The 22,001-nt window shown below is 33.9% G+C and overlaps 2 protein-coding genes across 2 annotated transcripts; both read right to left on the bottom strand.

The window, feature by feature from the left end:
- Positions 1-19,728: 19,728 nt before the first annotated feature.
- LOC143545130 (uncharacterized) lies at positions 19,729-20,127 on the bottom strand. The gene has a single exon (XM_077037069.1). It carries the CDS (start codon positions 20,125-20,127, stop codon positions 19,729-19,731), a length of 399 nt encoding a protein of 132 aa, XP_076893184.1.
- Positions 20,128-20,142: 15 nt separating this feature from the next.
- On the bottom strand, positions 20,143-20,616 carry LOC143545122 (uncharacterized). The gene has a single exon (XM_077037063.1). It carries the CDS (start codon positions 20,614-20,616, stop codon positions 20,143-20,145), a length of 474 nt encoding a protein of 157 aa, XP_076893178.1.
- Positions 20,617-22,001: the final 1,385 nt, after the last annotated feature.

Raw genomic sequence — 22,001 nt, 5'->3', positions numbered from 1 at the left:
TTAAAGATAGAATAAACTTCAAGTCAAGGTGTCGAAGTATATATATATTAAGCTTCAATTTGAATTGTAGAGCAAACCAAATAACTTTATTACAGATTCGACATTGAAGATCAGAAACTAAAGAAGAATTTCAAAATGATCAATAAACGAAGTTAGTTGATTGTGGATAGTTTCAAAATCATCGTGATAACAGATGCTTCTTTTTGTCGAACACACGACCTTATAATTGATTTTTATATTATGTGTTCTATGACGCAGCACTCGAACAGTGCATTCACAAAAAGAAATTTGGATCTTTAGATGGACATAGACAAGTCATATTAGTCGACCAATTAATATAAACTTTTCGTGTTTTCCTTATTTTATTTTCTTGATTTCATCTTTCGTCTAACAAAATGTTTTTTTAATTTAAGAAGTCTTAAATTAAATTGAAATTTTAACTTTAAAGTGAGTATGGTAAATGCTCATAAGTTTATTGGCTTTTAGATAGAGCACATCCAGAAGCGTTTTATGTCATACACTAGAAGGGTTTTACGCCATCCACATCTACCATAAAACTATTTCTTATATTAAATTTTGATAAATTAGACAAATACATTCACCTCACTATTTGGGGTATGCTTTATTAAACACTTTCAATTGTTTTTTTGTTTCATAGCCTCGTCCCAATATTGCCAATATACCATTTTAGTTGATTTTGCATTCAATAAAATGCGAGAAGACGACTCAAACTCTAAATACATGTACCCCAAGATTGTTGGTATGTTTTGGGGAACAACATTATCGTCATTCATTAAATTTGAAGGACCAAGGTGAGAAACAAAAGTCGTAAATATAGGTAGATGGATAATTGTGGACCCCTTTCACAATTTGTTCAATTTATATTTTATGTTGGGTTAGAGCGTAGGCTTGAAGTTACATTATATGACTCGGGTCGTTTTTCTCAACTAATGTTGAGCACCTTATCAAGGCAACTCATTAAATTTTATATGTTTTATACATGTTATATATAAAAATAACAATAATAATTCCAAAATTAAAAAATGTTTGTACAAATTATTGAATTTGCAAGTTATATATATCAACAACTAGGTTATAACTTTGGTTTTTTAAGTGCGAGCACACTCTCTACTATACACGTAATGTATAGGGGTGAGTTATTGTAAAAACTAATAATTTTCTATGAAACATAAGAATAATTATAGACCATTAGATAAATACATCTAGGGTTCAGATTAAAAGTTATAAAAAACCAAATAGTTTATTAAATAGGGGAAAAATAGTCCAAATAGTGTTTCACTTTACATGCAACTCCCTATTAATTACCTTACATTTTAGCCACTGTTTAAAAAATTGAGGAAAAAATACAGTAATCCTTACATATTATATTTTTTAAATTATAATATAATTGTTTATAGATCACCAATTGTGCTTATATACAAATTATGCTTGCATAGGGTTATAGTTCATGTGTATTCGTCACTATGTTTTAATTCTTTACAAATACATATATTTTTTGAGTCATAAATTTACATTTAAATCAGAACTGAATTGCTTTTAGAAGACCGATTATGCTTATATGAAGTGTGTTTAACAAGAACTATACCACAATGATCAATTGGTAAAACCCTATCATATAGTAACGAAACATTACAAAAATCTTCAGATACGAACTAAGATACTATGAAGAACTAAGACACAATTAATAACATGTCTGTGAAATGATGTGGCTAATCTTATTTAACTTTTTTGCTTGGTAAAACAAAACCTAACAAAACAAAAATATACTATAATGCATACCATTGACTTCTTTTTAATCGCAAAAGAGAGGATGCCAACTTTGAGCATTATTATAGCATTCTCATCCCACCTCCTATCCCTAAATCAAAAATTACACTAAAACTCATTATATTTTCTCTCTCTATTTCAATTAAATAATGTTTTTTATACCTTTTATCATTACTTTTTCTATTTCCTTTACTCACAACCACTTTCAAAATATATTAAAAAATTATATGGGGTGAACAGTAACTTTTCAAATATACAGAAAAACCACCACTTTCTCTAAAATATAAAAACTCTTCATTCACAACACCCTGAATCACTCTCTAAATTATAAAAACACCCATCACATAAAATGAAGGGTGGGATGAGAATGCTCTTAGCCCATTCTCTATCCTATATCCACATATATCATATAACTACACTACAAATTACTGTTTTCTCTCTCTCCTATTTAATTAAATAATACTTTTTATACCTTTATTATTATCTTTTCTCTTTTCTCCACTCACATCCACTTTTCAAAAAATATTGAAAAATTATAGAGTATGAATAGTGAATCCTCAAATTTAACTTTGCCTTATAACATTTTCTCTCTGCTCTACTCACAACCACTCATAACCATACCATATAATTTACAAATTCTCCTCACATATTTTAAAGGAATGGGCTGAGAATGCTCTTATTACTGCTATATGTATTTCTCAGAAAACAAAAACAGTTGCATTATATAATAATAATCTTACTTAGCGGCGAACCTAATGTATAACTAGGGGTAGCCTCCGCTACCCCTCAACTTTTCGCGAGTAGTACAAATTTTTTATGTTTTGTTCGGTTTTCGTATTTCGTTACCTCTAAAAAAATATAACGTTACCCCCGTTTGTTTAAAGTCCAACCAAATTAAAAGCCGAAACCAATTAAAGCCCAACCAAATTTAAGCATAAACTAAATAAAACCATCTTTTTGTTTTTCCTTTATGCTTAAACGTTTGGTTTAGATCGGACATCAACGTTCAACAAACCAAAGTTTAATTCAGTCATGGCTTCCACCCCACACTGCCCCAACCCCCTACATGCTACAGCCGAGTAGCCAACGATCGGTGCTCCTTCAGTCCCGGACTCTCTCGTCCATGGTTTGAATTCTACTTGTTCAATATAGGTATTCTTCTACTTCTACTTAAAATTGTAATTGTTTATTTGTTTGTATAAATTGTTAATTTGGAATTGTTTATTGGCAATTAAATGATTTTTTTTTCAGTGAACGTTTAATTTTTGTTATCTTTAAGAGTTGAACCCAAGACCTTCACTTCAAACCCAGACGTTTTAAAGGCTTTGTCTTTGGCAATGGAGCACCACCCCATTGATAGCAATTGAATGATTGATTATGGTTTGTTGGATATTTGGATAATATAAATTGGAAATTGTAATTGATTAAGGATTTAGGGTTTATGTGTAAATTGAAATTGATTATAGATTTATGGTATAAATTTTCTCCCTTCTAAAATTAGGAAACTTGGAAGATGTAAAACAACAAAGTCTTATTAGCAATTGTTTTAAACAAAAATTACAAGAAATAATGATATCGGTCCAAAGACAAGTTTATAAAAAAAAAACAAAAAAACTATTGTCTGCAATATCGTAAAAAAAACTCGATTATTGTATGTAATACGGTAAAAATTTTTTTTTCAACGTTACCCCTGAGACTATGGTCTAGATCCGCCACTATTCTTACTAATCTAATAATCCACTACTATTTTCTACGTGACACTATTATAAAGTCTTCACATAGGGTGACACCTATGTCATGTAGATTATTACCTAATTAGGATTATCATTTACTAACTTTCACAAAATTGACCCGTTTACTATTTTTTTAACCCTGACCTGTATTGTAGGTTTATACAATTATAATATATGTATTCAAGTATTATCAAATTTATATTTAGTGACAATTAGCCGTTTTATAAACCCCTAGTTCTCTATTACATTTTCTCATCTTTTTTTCTTCTTCCTGTCGTGATTGACTTCCTCTGCTATTATTTTGAAGGTAACGTATTCGGTTTTTTGTATTTCATTTTAGTGTATAAAGATTCTATTTATTGATTATATATATTTTTTTATATAAAAGATTTGTGTTTCTGCATGAAATTATTGATCCAGCATATGTTAATGCTTAAGAATTTCTTATTTACATTATATCGATTTATGTTATTTTCATATTTTCATTTTTCTATTTTCATTGTCTGTTTGTTCCTAATTTAGGGTTTGTAATTTTTCGATTTATGGTTTATAGAGTCGATCGGTTTTTTGTTGTTAGCATCTTGATTAATTTTTTGTTTTTACAGTATTGAATAATTTTGTATTGAATAATTTTTTGTTCATCCGCCGATCGGCTTCCTTGAATAACCTTCGTCTTCCTCCGGTAATATTCTAACAATAATTTAAATTTTGTTTTCATTACTTCTTTTTGTACTTCCTAATTTTCATCCTCTTATTTGTTTTTTTTACCCTAAAAGATTAGGATTTTGCCTTTGATCCTTAATTTAGTTGTTTTATATTACATATTACATCAATTATTTTATTTTTAATTTTCTAAATAAATCTAAAATTTTTCTTATATATTTATTCTATGTCTACCTTAGTATTTATTATGTTTTAGTTATACCCTGCTAAATTGTTTCAAATATTTAAATTTGAAATAAATTCATTTTCAAAATATTATTTTTTTTAATATTTTTCTCCTTAGTGTTTCTTAATTTTTCAACCTTTAGTTATTTTCAAAGTCAACATAACTTTTATATTATTTCAAAGTTTTATGAAATTTCATGTATTAAACCGTTTTAAGATTGCCAAGTTTAACAAAATATTAACGTTACTAATTTCTTTCATTAATGTATCTATTTTTATCGATTTTAACTAATAGACTTTTTTAAACATAATATAAATCTTCCAATTCTAACATTCAAACAATTTGATAGTTTAAGTGTTCATAATATTTTCAAAAATTATTAATAAAAATAAAAATCGGCGATTCCCGATAATAATTTTTTTCCGTAATTTTTTATATTTTTTAAAACATTTAATTATTTCAAAGTCAACATAACTTTTTTATTTTTTCCAAAGTTATATGAAATTTCATTTATTATAAACCGTTTCTAAGTTTTCCAAGTTTAACAAAATATTAATGTCACTAATTTCTTTCAATAATGTATAATAAAAGGTGTGTTCTATTTTTACCGATTTTAAGTAATAGATTTTTTAACCATAATATAAATCTTCTAATTTTAGCATCCAAACAATTTGATAGTTTAAGTGTTCATAATGTTTTAAAAAATTATTAATAAAAATAAAAATTGATAATTCCGGATTATAATTTTTTTCCTTAATTTTTTTACATTTTTTAAAACCTTTAATTATTTTTAAAGTCAACAAGACTTTTTTAATTGTCACACTCTGCCATGGGGGAGTTGGTCGTTTTATGGACAAATTGGTACCAATGTAAGCAGAAAAGTTTTATTAATAGTGATAAGCTACAATGTTTAAACTATGTATTCAAAACAAGGTGTAACTATATAACTATCTCTTTTCTGACACTACTGCAATCCTGTATTAGCTTCAACTAATCTTCTTGGCATCTAATCTTCATTGTTGTTGTTCGACTTACGCCTCTATCCTTAGTCATGCTCACTATCCACGGGGTACCTGAATACATGCTACAAAGCGCCAACTAAAAAGTTGGTGAGTTCGTGAATTTAGCTAATATACACATAATAAAGTTAAGTTATAAAAGCATGAAAGTTTGCGTGATGTAAGTATAAAGCATGGTGCACATCAGCCAAGTCCACAATCAAACCTGCAACTAGCACAAGTATTCTCGACTCATACTAGAAGTTAAACCGTCCCGTACTATCGCCCTGCTAAAAGCAATAATCAACAAAGTATGTTATATGCCGCAATGATACGCAGATCTAAGTGTGGTTTACCCAACATAGGGTCACTGTGCGTGGGGTCTCCCAAATAGTACTACCCGTATAAGCCTCCAGCCCATTCCATCAGGCTAATGATTGTGTAAAAGTTAGGACAAAAATTAGAAGTAAATAGTTCTTGATAAACATAACATCATAAGTAAAAACAGTTGAAAGCATGTATCCAACCAAAAAAGTTTAAGTAAAAAGGGCAACACGAAACTCACCTCAGTCCGTATGCAATATGTGTAAATGAAAGAAATCTATGAGCTTGCAACTACGCTAAGAACCACCAAGTATGCCTAGTGTATATTAATCAACAATATGCTATTGGATAGCATAGTATATATGTTATTGAAAATACGTTATTATGCGAGCCCGAGATCTAGTTGCAATTGGATACATCAATTTGATATACAGGACGAATACGTTAAACGATGATGATGAATACTTATTCAATAAATTAAGGATGAATACATTTGGCCTAAAGAGAAACCCGACATAGTAACGTTACATTAGGGGAATAAATATGGCACAGATCTCTAAGCACATTTACTAGGGAAGGCCTAATATAGGCATTCTTTCTCATTCGTTAACATCACTAACGAATGAGGCTTCCGATAGTGAATGACCTCCCATTCGCTAAACATCCTTAGCGAATGGGCATTACTTTAACGAATGAGCTTTCATTCATTACACTGTAACAAATGAGCTCTCTAACTTAACAGAATGAGTCTAGCCTAACGATGGACCTCATTCGCTAATCGGGCTTAGCGAATTAGCCATTTTTCATTAAAGATAAAGACTAAACTACCCCTAGCCTATTCGAACAAATGCGGACAATAAATCATGCACTAACAGGATAGCATAGTAAACTTCATTATTGGTATTATGCATGTAAGACCCCGAATCCCGGGAATCCTACAGTTGGTTATAATATCCCAAAAATTCTCAAAAATTTAAAACCCAAATCAATTCACTTGATTTCGAAACCAGTTCAGAGTATAAAATCAGCGGAAATCATAAGTGTCAAAACAAATTCCCAAAAACGGGAGGTATGCCCAAAACCAATTTAAATGCGTTTAATAATAATTAAAAGTACACAATTTTCATTATTAGTTTCCCCGACTAGACATGCCTTCAACCGACTAAGTAGTCTTGAGCACGTCCAAGCGGTAAGCATTCTCTTCTTAACCTGAAAATCAATCTAACATACGCACAAAGTCAGCTTGAGCTGAGTGAGTTCAAGTTTTATAAGTAAAATCCATAATTTAGATTTATTTAATAAATATAAAAAGATTTGGAGAAAATCATAAGTAATTAGATACATACTTTTCTCTTGGTCAAACACGCAACATGGGCCTCCTCACCCCGGGTCTTCCCCGAGTAATATATTTGACCCGCCCGCGGTTTAACAAAAACCAACAAAATCATGCAACACGAGCCTCCTCACCCCGGGTCATCCCCAAGTAATATATTTGACTCGGCCACAGTTTAATAAAAAAAAATCACGCAACACGAGCCTCCTCACCCCGGGTCTTCCCCAAGTAATATATTTGACTCAGTCATGGTTTAACAAACCTAAACACGTGATGCGAGCCTCCTCACCCGGGTCTTCCCCGAGTAATATATTTGACCCGACCACGGTGTAGCAGAACGGCGGGCCTCCTCACTCCGGGTCTTCCCCAAGTAATATATTTGCCCCGCCGGGACATAAACATGCAAAACGGCCTCCTCACCCCGGGTCTTCCCCAAGTAATATATTTGACCCGGTCACAGTTTACCAACACATACAAATACACTTACACACTTATAAACATCTAAATCATTAACCAACAAAGCAATATCATCACGTATTATCCATCAATAACGGATAACCAAGAAATTACTATTGGGCCTAATAGCATCCTCGAGCCTAGACCATAAGTAATATGTATAACCTTAAGGAATATATGACCATAAACGAGTCTAAAATGTCCTAAGGCATAGAATATAATTCACACATAGTTTCATAAATGCACAAATACGAATAAGGCTATGTAATACCATCCAAATAGTTTAAACGAGTAAAATCGGGTAAAAATTGTAAAAGGGTGTGTATGCCAGCCCAAAACGTAAAAAGAGTTAAAAAAAGGGCATCATGAACTCACCTGATACGAGGCACAAAATCACCACGAGCTAGAGAACCCCTAAGTATTCCCACAACTCACACACCTGTCGGATTATACACAATAGTTACTAACAATACCGAATGACTTGTTTATCCTACGAGGTTTTCTAACATGGTTTGAGTTACCTAAGCCTCTTCCTCACCAATTTCAATTACAATAGCCCCCGGGGCCTTATATTTACCAAAACCACCCTTAGATAAACCCGGAAATAAGGAATTCTCAAATTACCCCCGGAAGTTGCTAGATGAGACGAATATGCACGTTTACGAGTTGTTTACACACCGAGCAACCAACCCAGCCCTGTGTGGACCAAATTAAATAAAATCACAGCCAAAAAGTCCACACGACACTACACGAGTTGGATGGGTCGGTAGTTCGCATGCGCAATGCACCAACTACCAAATAAACTCGATTTTGCGTTGTACCGACCCGTTTAAGTAACCGATAACCAATTCAGCTCAAATACTTAAAAAAATAGTTTTTCATAGCCAACCAATCATACCAAGGCTACCACATCCGAATTGGTTGTTAATTCCCTCAAACTACGCGCTAAACGTAACAATTAACAAACTAGACAACCGAAACCTAGTTTTCGCATTATCAACAATAGACCACTGTAATGAATTCCAAAGCTCATAATACTCTAGTATGATATACAATACATACCTAGGAAGATGATGGAGCAAGAACTTCAATTAAAACAGCTCCGAAAGGACCTCAATTGGTCAGCCACCAGTTAATTCCTAAACCGAAAGAATTGATCAATGTCAAGTATAAGGAGCAGGTTATAGCATACAAAGACGTATTTTATTACATAGGAAGACCATAGAAATAAATTATGAAATGTTTACTAGAGGTTAATAAATTTCTTAAGTTTATAAAGGTATTTTTATTATATTTTTCTACTGCACATAAAAATCATAAAAATTCTTCCAACATCGAAAGGTAGGTGCAGCTATTTCAGTGCGCAGCAAAAGTGTTTTATTTGTTTAAAAATCATTACCAAACCAAATTAAACGATTCTAATTGGGTTGTAATCTAAACTAAAAATGTGAACTTGCAGAAGTGGAATCAACCAATTTGGACTTGTCAAAAAAGAGTTACGATATCGGGAAGACAGACCAGAATCCGTCACCCCGCATCAGCTTTCACACTCGATCTTATAAAATCATAAAACCATTCAAATCTCCTTCAAAAATTAAATATTATACCTTTTTGGAAACTAGAATCAAAGTAGAACATCATGGAATCAAGAATAGATAAAAAATAATCAATTTTCATCGAGTTACAGACCAAACAATAAACGAGTACGAATATGTCAGAAACTGTTTTAATCAAAACTCAAACCCTAACATGATTTTGACAACTCTAGGGTTCAATAAAAGGCTTAATAGTGAATAAAGAGATTTTATTGCTTCTATAATATATGATTGTTTATTGGATTACATCGAAACAGAAGGCAAGCGGGCAACACGCTGCGCCGCTACTCCTTTTTGAATCGCAAAACCCAATCTTTTAAAAACTATATTTGCTGATCTTGGAGTCATAACAGGGAATTAGAAAAATACTAACAGGGAATTAGACGAATATGGGTTGATTATGGCTGGAACCTTGAAAAAAATTGATGAGTGGGGCTGCCATGAGAATGCCGATCACACAACAAAAGGGGGGAAAAGGGTTTTAGGTTATTATAATTCAATTTGCACTCTAGCCCCTCAAGTTTGAAAATTTTGATAACATGGATGAAAGGTTAGGAAACTTAACCTACGAGAACGACCAAAGGGTCCCTGAAGATGACAGAACGGGTCTCGGTTGAAGATACAATCTTTGTTAGGCATAGACCCTTCTAATGGAAATTTACGGACGTTACAATGCTTTAGTTAACTCTAAGTACTAGCCAAAGTATTTGGTTCCCGGCGAATAAAGTTTCCTTTAATGGAAATTTTATACTTAAATAATTTTATAATATTGAGGTTGTGTGCTTAGGTATATGGTTCAACTTTTGAGAGTTTTAGTTACCTCTGTTCGCTTGTCGGATTTTGATAAAGTTTTCATTTTTGGAATGTTCGGGCCTTAGATTAGGTTTCGGGCTACCGTATTACCATATGAGTTATACATTTCATTCATATCAGAAGTTTATTGATTCTTGTTAAAAACAACTATGCCATATGTTTACAAAAATTGACAATGCCAGTTATCACCGGTGTTGTTGGTTTTTAATGAGATGTTTTGAAAGAATAGTTTAAGTAAATGAATGACCTTGTAATTAAAACTTCAAATTTTCCACAAACATATAGTATACAAAAAATATATTATTTCCAGGCCTGATTTATAGCAAGTTGATGTTCTATAAGTTTAGTTCACCTACTCTTGTTTAACGTTCGTTTTGGTAAAAAATCAGATTAAGGACATAGCTAGTTTTTGTAAAATATGTAAGCACTCGAAGTATGAATTCATTGACTTATGTTTACTATTAAAAACCAAAAACTTCACATCTTTATAATTTTCAAATGCTAGTTCGGTTTATGTCGGTTTTAGCGCAACTTGCGTTTAAACTCCAAATCTTGAACCAAAGTGATGTTTTATCCATCAAAATGTTTTATACTCTTATGATAAGGTATTTTAAATATAAATTTCTGGAAAAATATACATTTTATATTTTTGAAGTATTTTAGTCTTTAAAAGCCGGTCCATTCATTGGTTTTAATGAAACAACACTTTTAAACTTGTAGACAGACCTTTTTTCTAAATCCACTTATCATTAAACATTTTATAACTTATATTTAGCTATTTAACTTAATATCTTCTGTTTGAAAATCATATATTTATATTTTTAGTTTTGAGAATAACCCGCTTTTCTTTTGTTCAACTGCCCTTAGTCACTTTTATTAATTAAAATATGGATTTCACTAGAAAAACAGGTTTGGACTTCTAAAATGCATGGTAAACTTACTAAATATTTTATATTAATATTAGGAATGCGTGAAACCCAAAATATGGTTTCGGTTCCGTTTGGGCCCGTTAGAACCTTTATGGCATGTTTTTAACAAAACTCATTTTTGGTTATCAAATATGTTAGGACTTGTATTAGTACACAAAAATAATTTGTTCTAACATTTCATAGGTTTTGAAAATATTTTAAAGATGCACTGACGAGTACGGGCCCGCTTTTGGCCTATTTGGCCTCTAGTTCTGTTTTTAAAGTAATGTTTCATATAAAATTTTTTGGGTAAGATTATATACCATCAAAATATTAAGTTTAGTGCTATAAACATAAGTCATAATATTATTTAGGTTGTAGAGCTCGTTTCTAAGTTAAGCGAGTGACAAAAGTGTCGGCTTAAGTAGTTTTTATAGCTTGGTTTCAATATTATTCCCTGGGGTTGATTTATACAATTTGAAGGAATTAAATATGTATGTTTTACTTCTGAAAATTTTTGTTAAATATATAGAAGTTAAAAAGGTCATAAGTCGGGTTGGGTTTCGAGATAGTTTCCACTTAATCGAGTTACGGAATGGGCAAAATTAGCAACAGTTTTAAGGGCCGCACTTTGTATAAGTTTTAGTCGTTCATGGTCAAAGTTTTCTGCTATAAAATTATATTTTTCTGTTTCAAACATGTAAGTTTATAAGGTTAAAATGGTCCAACTTTGTATCCTTTTGTTCGGTTTTAAAAACCGAGTTTCTCATTTAGGTTTGTATGTTTATAAAAATTAGTTTGTAGTTGGTAATGAGTCAGGGTTTCAAAACGAGTTAATAGCCTGTACATGAACATGATATTTCATGTATGGGGCTGATCATTTTCAGAACAACAAATGGGTTTCCAAACACTTAAATTAGACGAGAAAGATAATGAACACGTACTCACAGGTTCTTCGAATTACTGAACAGTTTCCACATGCTTGGTTGCTCTGGTTCTCAAGGAATCCGATAGCATTAGAGGAGGAATTTAGGGTTGGAGTTACGCTAAATGAATTAGGACATGATGATGGAACTAATCACAACTTTGAATGGAGGAAGTGTATAGTACCTTACACGAAATAATCTTGCTCAAGTCCTTGTGTTCTTGATTGTAAAACTCGTTTTGCGTTAAGCACCGACAGAATTGATCATGAAGGAGTGTTTATGTTGTTTTGTAACAAATTATAGAGGGATAATAGAAGCGTTATAGATTATAAGGTTGTAGGAAATCAAGTTGCAACAAATACTTCATTTACGGTGATGGCAGACAATTATGGATTGGTGGTGATGTTCGGTCGAATAGAAAGATAGTGTGGAGAACAACAGATCGATTAGGAGAGGGTAGCAAAAATGGAAATAAGAGTTTTAATGTTATACGTAATTTGATAAAAATTTTGAAGATATTTAGGTGACTTTAAAAAGATGTAGTTTTATGAAATAATTAAAAGAACTAAATTGTGGCAAGGGGTCTACATATTTTTATAAAAAAAAATGGAAATAAGAGTTTTAATGTTATATTTATTAGGTATTAATTGTTAACTTGTAAGGAAATTTTATATAATGCAAGTTATGTAATGTTCATGTGTTATTATGTTATAATCTTTTGAAACGCTTCTAATAATAAACCTTCACTATAGATGGTATTTATATAATATGTCACAATTTTATTATACGGTTCTCATTTTGTTCAATTCGGTAAGCAGATGATAATATAGCAGGTCGTTTGATATTTGGGTCATAAATTTTGAATATCCAACAAATTAAATTATTATTAAATGGTTTATATAATTTTTGAAGTTATTGGTTTCGGGTTTGTTTGGGTTAAACAAGCCTCGTGTTCGTTTTTATTAATTTGGGCCGATCCCTTGTTTTAAAAATAAAGAGTTATTGTCCTTAATTTTATCGGGTTCTACAAGCTCATTAGCTATAATCTCTATGGTTCAGGCCGAACCCATCAACGTGCAATTCGCTTGGCTATTCGATTCACACCACACTCGATATCTAAAGAAAGGTTTTTGTTTTTAAAAAAATTGTAGCCCCATTATTGGGGTTGTTACAGTCTTCCCAACTTACAGTAATTCCGTCCTTGAAATTCAACGTAGGCTATATACGTGAGAGTAACACATATTTTTCTCGTTTTATATTTTACAACTTTGTTAACTTAATATACCCGACTCGTAGACGGTACCAAATATGAGGATGATGACAATATAGAAATAGCTAATTAGGACGTTAATACTTGGAGTTCACCACGAGGCTAAATAAATTATTGATGCAACTAGAGGTTTATGAATCATCAAATGAGATTTGATTAAAAATCCTGGCTTATATGAAAACAAAGGACTTTAGTGTGAGGTAATGACGCAGTAATCGGTTTATTCGAGAAGATAACGATTAAAGGTTATAATTTGTCTTTGGAGCACTTTATTGTCATGCAGGAAATTTTGAAAAATATTGAATGTCAAGTCAAAAAGACGTCGCATTCGTTATATTCCTCAAGATCGGAATAGAATGATGCGGTCATAATGCAGGAAGACTAGCTTCTACCGGTAAGTAGTCTCTTATATCAGTTTTATTACAAGAATTCCTTCCGGTGGTAATTTGATAGGTTCAATGAGTGATTTCGGCTCTTACCAGAATTGTTCAACAGATTGGATTTTGGGGTTTCAGACATATGAAAGATGAATATTATATTCTAGCACCTTAAGTAAAGATTTACCATCTCATGTATGGAAACTATCCCTTTCCCAAAGAATATTTGTTTGAAGAATTTGGATCTAATTAGGAGGGGTCTAAATAACGGATTGAATTCCTACCAAGAGTAAGGGTAATTCAAGGAATTGACAGAACCCGATATTCTTCCCAAGAATAAATGGTTATACTACAGAACACGCGTATATTCTATGATGGAAATATTAGGAACAAGTTATTTATCCTAGTTGGATTTGAATTTAGAAAAGAAAGTATGTTTGCTGCTGACGAAGCCGCGGGCGTATTTGCTGCCACTGCCATGCTGCCCAATTCCTCTCCAAGCAGTTAAAACTCATGGATATGGCGAATAAAATTCCGCAATGCAGAGTGGATTTTCAAGAATGTTCATAATTTGTTGGGATGGATTCTATTTAAATGTTCGTGATCCTAGGACAAGTATTGTCTAAAGAATGCAACATGAAGGTTGTATTCAACATAATCCGCTACGTCTAACAAGGAAGAGATATACGAGTACTCTCAGGCATATATGCATATAATGAAAATATTACATATTCTAATGAGAACCGAAATGATATTATAGTCGTCATGCTAGTCACAAAAATGAGATCAAATAAAAAAAGTTACATGGGGTGCAAAACTATGTCATTAATAGAGTTACTAATTAGTGTCAAGTGATTCCTTTTTAAATCTAAAGGTTCCAACTTACCACACAAGGCCATTAACTCAGTTGCGTTGGACTTAGACCAATGTGTTGGAATGGATGCCAACAATTTTTCACTTAGACCAGGGGTAGTCTTTGGAAAATTGCACTAAGATGTCTAGTAGGTAAGGTGAATAAGGTATCATGAGGATATTGATTCAAGTCACATTTTTCTCAACTACCAATTTAACATGTTTAATAGTGAAAATATAATTATTAGACATACTAGAGCAATACGATTTTATTTTAAAAAAAGCATGCATAGATTTCATAAGTTTCGAAAATAATTAGTGTGCCTTATTTTTATAGAAAGTCTATAACGTTGAATCATTTTGAGTAGAAATGTAGGGATGAAACGGTCATTAAGCCGTAATCTTGGAAAATTTTTTTAGATAAGATGCTAAGTTATTTTCCATAAAAAGATTTATTGACTTGAAAGACAATGATAAATTGAATGAGATAAAAGTGTTTAAGAAGAACCATAGTTTTTGTTAACTTATATTTCGGCACTAAATTTGTAAATCCTTAGAAAAATTTGGTAAATTTTAACAAAATTTAGAAAGAACTTTTATAATCCTTTCATTAAAGTTTTGTTCAACTTTAATAAATCTTTATATATGGTTTGTAGATTTTTAAGAATTTTTTTTAACAAGATTCAAAGAATTAATTTTTTTTTAAAATAATTTGGTGGTGCGTGACGCGAGGTCGAAGACTCACTCAAAAATAAACCAAATACAACTAAATAGATAGCAGTAAGTGGGTATCGAACACAGAGAGTTTGTGAAATATGTGTTAATCAAGTAGCTTAGTAATCAAACTAATATAAAAGTAAAAAACAAAAAGTAATCTTCAAAGTGATTTTGATTTGATTGTAATATCTAGAATAAACTAAACGAAATTTGTAAACGATTGATTAAACAAGCATTCCTCTCGTGGTTCAGATTATTACTCAACACTCTTGTTACATTCAATGGATAAACCAAAATATCTCGGTTTTGTGCATATGCAATTGTTTGTGATTAGTCAAGAACTAAGTACTTGGATTCCTAGAATGCGAGGTTGTTACTCAACAATTAATCAATACTAATAATCCTAATTCTTTCCACTAAATCTCAATTGTCAACGACACCAAGAACGCGTGGTTCAAAACTAGGTTTAAACGATACAGACAAGTTACAAACAATCACACAAACATCATGATTATACTAACATAAACAATTAGATAATCAATCCAAGTTCAAGAACAAATAACATAAGTATCTTGTAATTAATATTACATCTCAAGATGAATACCAAAGGAACTAGCCACTCATGGTTTGAGAGATCATCATAACATCAATTGTCTTCATCATAAGAATCAAGCACTCAAAACAACGATTACAACACCCAAAATAATGTTTTACCCTCCATAAATCGCCCTAGGATCGTCCCAATTGAAAGATATATGAAAAGACATGAAAAAATGGTTTAATAATAAGAAGAAAACAGGGCAGTTACGGCTCGCACCATGGGCCTCGGTGCATTTCACGGTTCAGAGTATACCCACCGTACGATGGGTTCTGGCACTTTTGATCCCTGTTGACCGTGGTCCACGGTGTGAACAGTGGGCCACGGTGGAGCTTGTTTCATTTTCTTGCTTTCTTCATATTTTCCTCATTTCCGCTCCAATTTCTTCGCCGTTTTCGCCCACGCTCTCATGCTTTCGTCCTTTACCTCCTCAAACCTGCAATCACACGAGTAATAGTAGTCATCTAATTCCATGAGATTTAATTAATTACGCAAGTATATTTATACAATGTTGTAAAAGTCAATAGGCGGTCATAGGCGGTCGACTGGGGGGTTACAAGTAGTCGGGAGTAGTCAGGGATTAGTCGGAAAATACCTAAGGAGTACTCGGCCGAGGCGGGGAGTACTCAATCTAGGCGGGGAGTAATCGGGGAGTACTCGGCCGCCTACTCGGCATTTTTACAACATTGTATTTATATCTTTTAATTCAATTAATTGCTTCCCTACGGGCCACTCGTCAGATTCCCACACTTAACCGTTGTTTGCCTCCAAGAAACACTTCAAACCAATTGTTTTTAAACCATAACCACCAAACATACCAACAAGCCCGGCTAAGTCAAGGTCCCAAATCATACCCTATTCCCTCATTATTAGAGGTTTGCATTAGTATTACTTAATGTTATATCTAAAACATAGAATTCTAGTCAACCTTAACATGCTTTCGGTTTTTACCCACATATAACACATCGCCACTCATTAACCCTCTTATAGGTGATCATTCCATATATTCTAATAATACTCAATTCTCCTCGCATACGCTTGTACCACCACAAATCTCCACCTATATATGATTTAACACAAATGCAAATCAAGAGGTCTTAAAACGGGTTATAATGGGGCTAAGTGTAAAGGTATGGAATGGGAAAACTGAAAGTGGCTCAGGCGATCCAATCCGGCTTGTTACATTAAAACTAAATAAACAATAAAATAAATGACTATATACACTACTAACTTGCATCACAAACTCGATACACACTACTTTGGACATTGAATCCCAACCTTTTCTTTCTTTTTCTCTTTTTTTTTCATATATATTTTTTTCATTTTCTATTAACTTGCATACAACCAAACAAGCATGAAATCTACTACTCTCTATTGATTAATATCAAAAGAAATACAAATACAAAGAAAAACCTACTAAGCCGGATCGTCTCGCAACATAACATCGGGATTGATTGAATAAAAAGAATAGGTCCAATAAAGTTTTCTAAGGGAACCAACCCCCCGCCCATCTCATTGCCCACGCTCATATGTGTAATGTATGAGGCCCAACCCCCATAACCCACACTCCCGCACATCCAAACGAGGCTTTAAACCTAATTGCCTTTATCACTTTTGCACTTATGCCAAGCTAAAGTCTCGAAATGCCTTGATAGCACAAGTTCTAACGGAGAATAACCATTCCATCACCGCTCTTCATTTTCCCAATACTCAAGTGAATATGAACATGTTATGCGGGTTATTATACCGAAAGCATGCGAACCTTGACTAAAATACTACTCAACCTCATTTTTAAAACAGCTAAGCAAACTTGATTTTTAAGGGAATTATGACCATGAAAAGGGACCGGAACTTTACCCCGCTATCTTACCACTTTTTGGTTTTCTTTCACAATTTTTTTTAAGAAAAAGGAAAAATTTCCCTATCCCCACACTTGGAATACATTGTCCTTAATGTATGGTTTTGAGAAAAATAAAACAAAATACTACTACTTAAAAACACCACCTCTTTTCATGACCCATAACACAAATTCAAGTGTTTCATCCTCCTCTCATCAAACGCAACACAAAATAAAAAATTATACAAATAATGTACAAAGCAACGTGCACCTGACATGATGAGAGCCCAGTCAATAGTATGGCGGTTGTGGCGGCCCAAATGGTGGTGGTGATGGTGGTGTCATCGACTGGATCAGATGGTGGTGGTGGTGCCATACTGAATCAGATCTACCCACATGGAATGATGAAGAGGTGGTTCGGGATAACACACCGTACCGTCATAAGGTGGTAAAGATGTGTAATCCACACTTGGTGGATCCGGAACAACTGGTTTACTGGCATGCCATTGATCATGCATTCTTCTATTCCGGTAATCCAAATACCGCATGTTCATTTCATGCTCTCGCTCGTAAGCTTGAACATGGTTCCACATCTCACACGGTTATGTCTCTCCTTCTCAGCGCGTTAATGATATGCCCCCATAAAAGTTTGATGGTCAAATAGAGCCCGAGACTCCTCCGACCAATTACCATAAGTGGAAGGCCTATGCCTTTCCACCACATCATTAATTGATCCCATGTGGGCCCAATTATTGTCTTATGAAGCATACCCAGACGACTAATCCCAACCCTCATATTGGGAACTACTACCACCACCCATCTCCATTTCTTCCGGGTCACTCGGTTCCTCAACCTGTTCTTTCAACTCCTCACCTGTCTCCGGCTCAACATCCTCTCTCAACACACTCCATCTCACCTTCTCATTTTGTAAATGGTGGTGCCTCTCATCTTTCGTGTAATTCCATCTCGGGCCCAAATCATCTAACTTATGTTCCTTGAATGTTTTCTTCATCCCCACCGCACCTTCCTGAATAACCCCGTGAAGCTTTAGTAAGGCTGTAATCAACCGACAGTGTGGAATTAATTTTCTCTTGTTACTTTCTCGACTAATCCAAATTTTAAGCATAACTAAGTAACGAAAGAAGATTAACGGTTTTCCACACATCAATGCGTACAAAATTGGAACATCACTATTCCTTACTATCAAAATATCACTCCAACGGGGCATCACGTTGTTCAAAAAATCGTCATCAACAGCTTTGCTTCTATCTTCAAATCTCTTCTCCTTAACTGTGTACTCATACCCCTACCCCCTTTAAAAATTTTTGACACCATATTATGTCATTGAGGATGTTCTTCGGATCCTCAAATAAATCATTAACCGATGGGTATACATATGAATTAGAAAAATTTACTATCAAATAAAGCAATTTGGTTGAACGTGTCAAAGGACATTACCACTTGGGTTCCACCCACCGTGCCGATCAACTTCATATCTGAACCCTTTTTAAATGTTGGGCACCTCAAAGTAGACACCCATTCTTCGATTTCCCTATCATACAACGTATTCCTTTCTTCATCATAGCACTTAAGGGCAGCCTCCCACCCTAGTGCTTCAAATTTGTCAAACACACCGAATTCCTCAAAACTCAGATCATTTACTTCCTTCTCACACATAAATGCTTCACTCCTCTCTTTCAAACTGCTCAATTATCTCTAAGCGGCTCAGGTTGCCATTCCAAAGCATAACTTAACAATACCCCACCTCTCTAGTCAGGTTTCGGAATGTGCACCCGCACTTGTTCTTGTTCCTCTTGCATACGTTGCCTTTTTTGCTTGAGCAGCCCTACCACTAGCAGATGTTGTCTTTCCCTTTCCTTTATCTGTGTTTCTTCCCATTTACACACATAAACCACTAAAAGAGACCAAGTTAGTTCAATACGCACCTCCCCACACTTGTTTGTTACCATGGTTGTGGATATTCAACCCGTTATTTAGTTCACCAATTTCTCAAAACCCAAACAACGCTTGATTTTTCAACTTTTCAATATGAAATCACATATTTACAGCATTTATTTACTATCCACAACCACAATGTATAACCATTACAACCAAACAAGCAAGTGGGTATGCTCAAGTCAATATTACCTTAACAATTATTACAATGTATACAAAGAATTGAGAAAGAACATACTTTGGTTGATGTTTAGGATGATAACTTGTACCCTTTCACAAACAAGAAAGAAACCCCCAAATTCCTTGAAAATTTCGGCACCCCAAACCTTCCTATTCTTGTGATGACATACGGGCCCATCTATTTGCTTTTAAGCTTCCCGGGAAACAATTTGAGACTTGAATTGTAAAGCCACACCTTTTGCCCGACCTCAAATGTTCGTTTTCGTATCTTAGCATCATGCACCATCTTTAATTTCTCTTTATAATTCGAAGCACATTCATATGCCTCTTCCCGGATTTCCTCTAATTCATTCAACTTCAATTTCCTCAACTCACCAGCTTCATTGTAATCCATATTAACATTCTTAATTGCCCATAATGCCTGGTGGGCCAACTCCTTTGGCAAATGACAACCCTTCCCATACACCAACTGATAAGGAGTGGTACCAATCGGTGTCTTGTAGGCCGTGCGATATGCCCATAATGCATCACCCAACTTAATCGACCAATCTTTTCTATCGACCCAAATCGCTTTCATTAAAATCTATTTAATTTATCGGTTGGACACTTCAACTTGTCCACTTATTTGCGGGTGATACGGACTAGAAATTCGATGACTCACATTATACCGCTTCAATAATTTTCCAAAATTGAAGTTGTTGAAGGGCGTTCCACCATCGCTTATAATCACTTTCGGAATTCCAAATCTTGCAAAAATATTGGATTGAACAAACTTACATACCACGGTGTGATCGTTGGTCCTTGTTGCTATGGCCTCAACCCACTTTGAAACATAATCCACCGCCACCAAAATATATAAGTACCCACAAGAGTTTGGAAAGGGGCCCATAAAGTCAATACCCCATACATCAAAAATGTCAACCATCAATATGGGTTGCAATGGCATCTCATCTCGTTTTGAAATTCCACCCATCTTTTGACAATTAACACAATTGCGGGCATATTCACTTGCATCTTTACAAATTGTGGGCCAATAAAACCCACATGTAAGAACTCGGTAACCCATCTTTTGCCCATTAAAATGATCGCCACAAGCCGATGAATGAGCATGTGCCAAAATCTATTGAACTTTCGATTCGGGAATGCAACGCCTAATGATTTGAACGACACCAATTTTGAACAAATCGGGTTCATCCCAAATATATTGCTTGACTTGGGATAAAAATTGTTGCCTCCTTTTCTTGGTCCAATGTTTCGGCATCTCACCCGTGGCCCGATAATTAACGAAATGAGCATACCACGGTGTAGTGGAAACGGCTAACAACTGTTCATCCGGAAATCTCTCATTGATTTCATGTGAATCATCAACACCTTCCAATGGAATCCTCGATAAGTGGTCCGCCATCACATTTTCACACCCCTTTTTATCTCGGATCTCAAAATCGAACTCTTGTAACAATAAGACCCAACGAATCAACCGGGGTTTTGCATCTTTCTTCTCCATGAGGTAACCGCACTATGATCCGAATAGACCACAACCTTACTTCCCCATATATATGACCGAAACTTATCCAAGGCATACACCACCGAAAGTAATTCTTTTTCGGTAGTGGTGTAATTCAATTGTGCCTCGGATAACGTTTTGCTTGCATTGTAAATCACCACAGGCTTCTTATCAATTCTTTGACCCAAAACTGCTGCAATCGTGGTCTCACTAGCATCACACATAATCTCAAACGGCTTCAATCAATCCGGCGGTTGCAAAATTGGTGCTTGCACTCATTTTTCATTCAAACATCAAACGCTTGCAAACACTCATTAGTAAAATTAAATGCAGCATCTTTTAACAACAAATTGCATAAAGGTTTTGTAATCACGCTAAAACCTTTAATAAACCGCCGGTAAAACCTGGCATGCCCCAAAAATGACCTTACCCCTTTTACATTTTTTGGTGGTGGTAATGAAGAAATAACCTTAATTTTTGCTTTATCCACCTTCATTCCCCCACTTGAAACTACATGACCCAACACTATATCCTCTTATACCATGAAATGACTTTTCTCTCAACTTAAAACCAAATTAGTCTCGACACAACGTTTTAAAACTTTTTCCAATTCATCAAGACATCTTTCAAAAGTTGACCCAAATATAGAAATATCATACATAAATACCTCAAGTGAATCCCCAACCATGTCCGAGAAAATACTCATCATACATCGTTGAAACGTGGCCAGGGCATTACACAATAAAAATGGGCATCCGCCTAAAGACAAAAGTACCATATAGACATGTGAATGTGGTTTTGTGTTGGTCATCCGGGTGAATTACAATTTGATTATATCCCGAATACCCATCCAAAAAACAATAAAATTTTTGACCCGAAAATTTTTCAATAATTTGGTCAATAAAAGGTAATGGAAAATGGTCTTTTGAAGTAGCCACATTTAACTT

This window comes from Bidens hawaiensis, unplaced genomic scaffold (genome assembly GCF_021521415.1).
Source record: "Bidens hawaiensis isolate Kalapana, Puna unplaced genomic scaffold, B.hawaiensis_p1.1 tig00000904_1, whole genome shotgun sequence".
Lineage (NCBI taxonomy): Eukaryota > Viridiplantae > Streptophyta > Magnoliopsida > Asterales > Asteraceae > Bidens > Bidens hawaiensis.
Note: the sequence above shows the minus strand (reverse complement) of the source record. Positions and strands in the feature narration are given on the sequence as shown.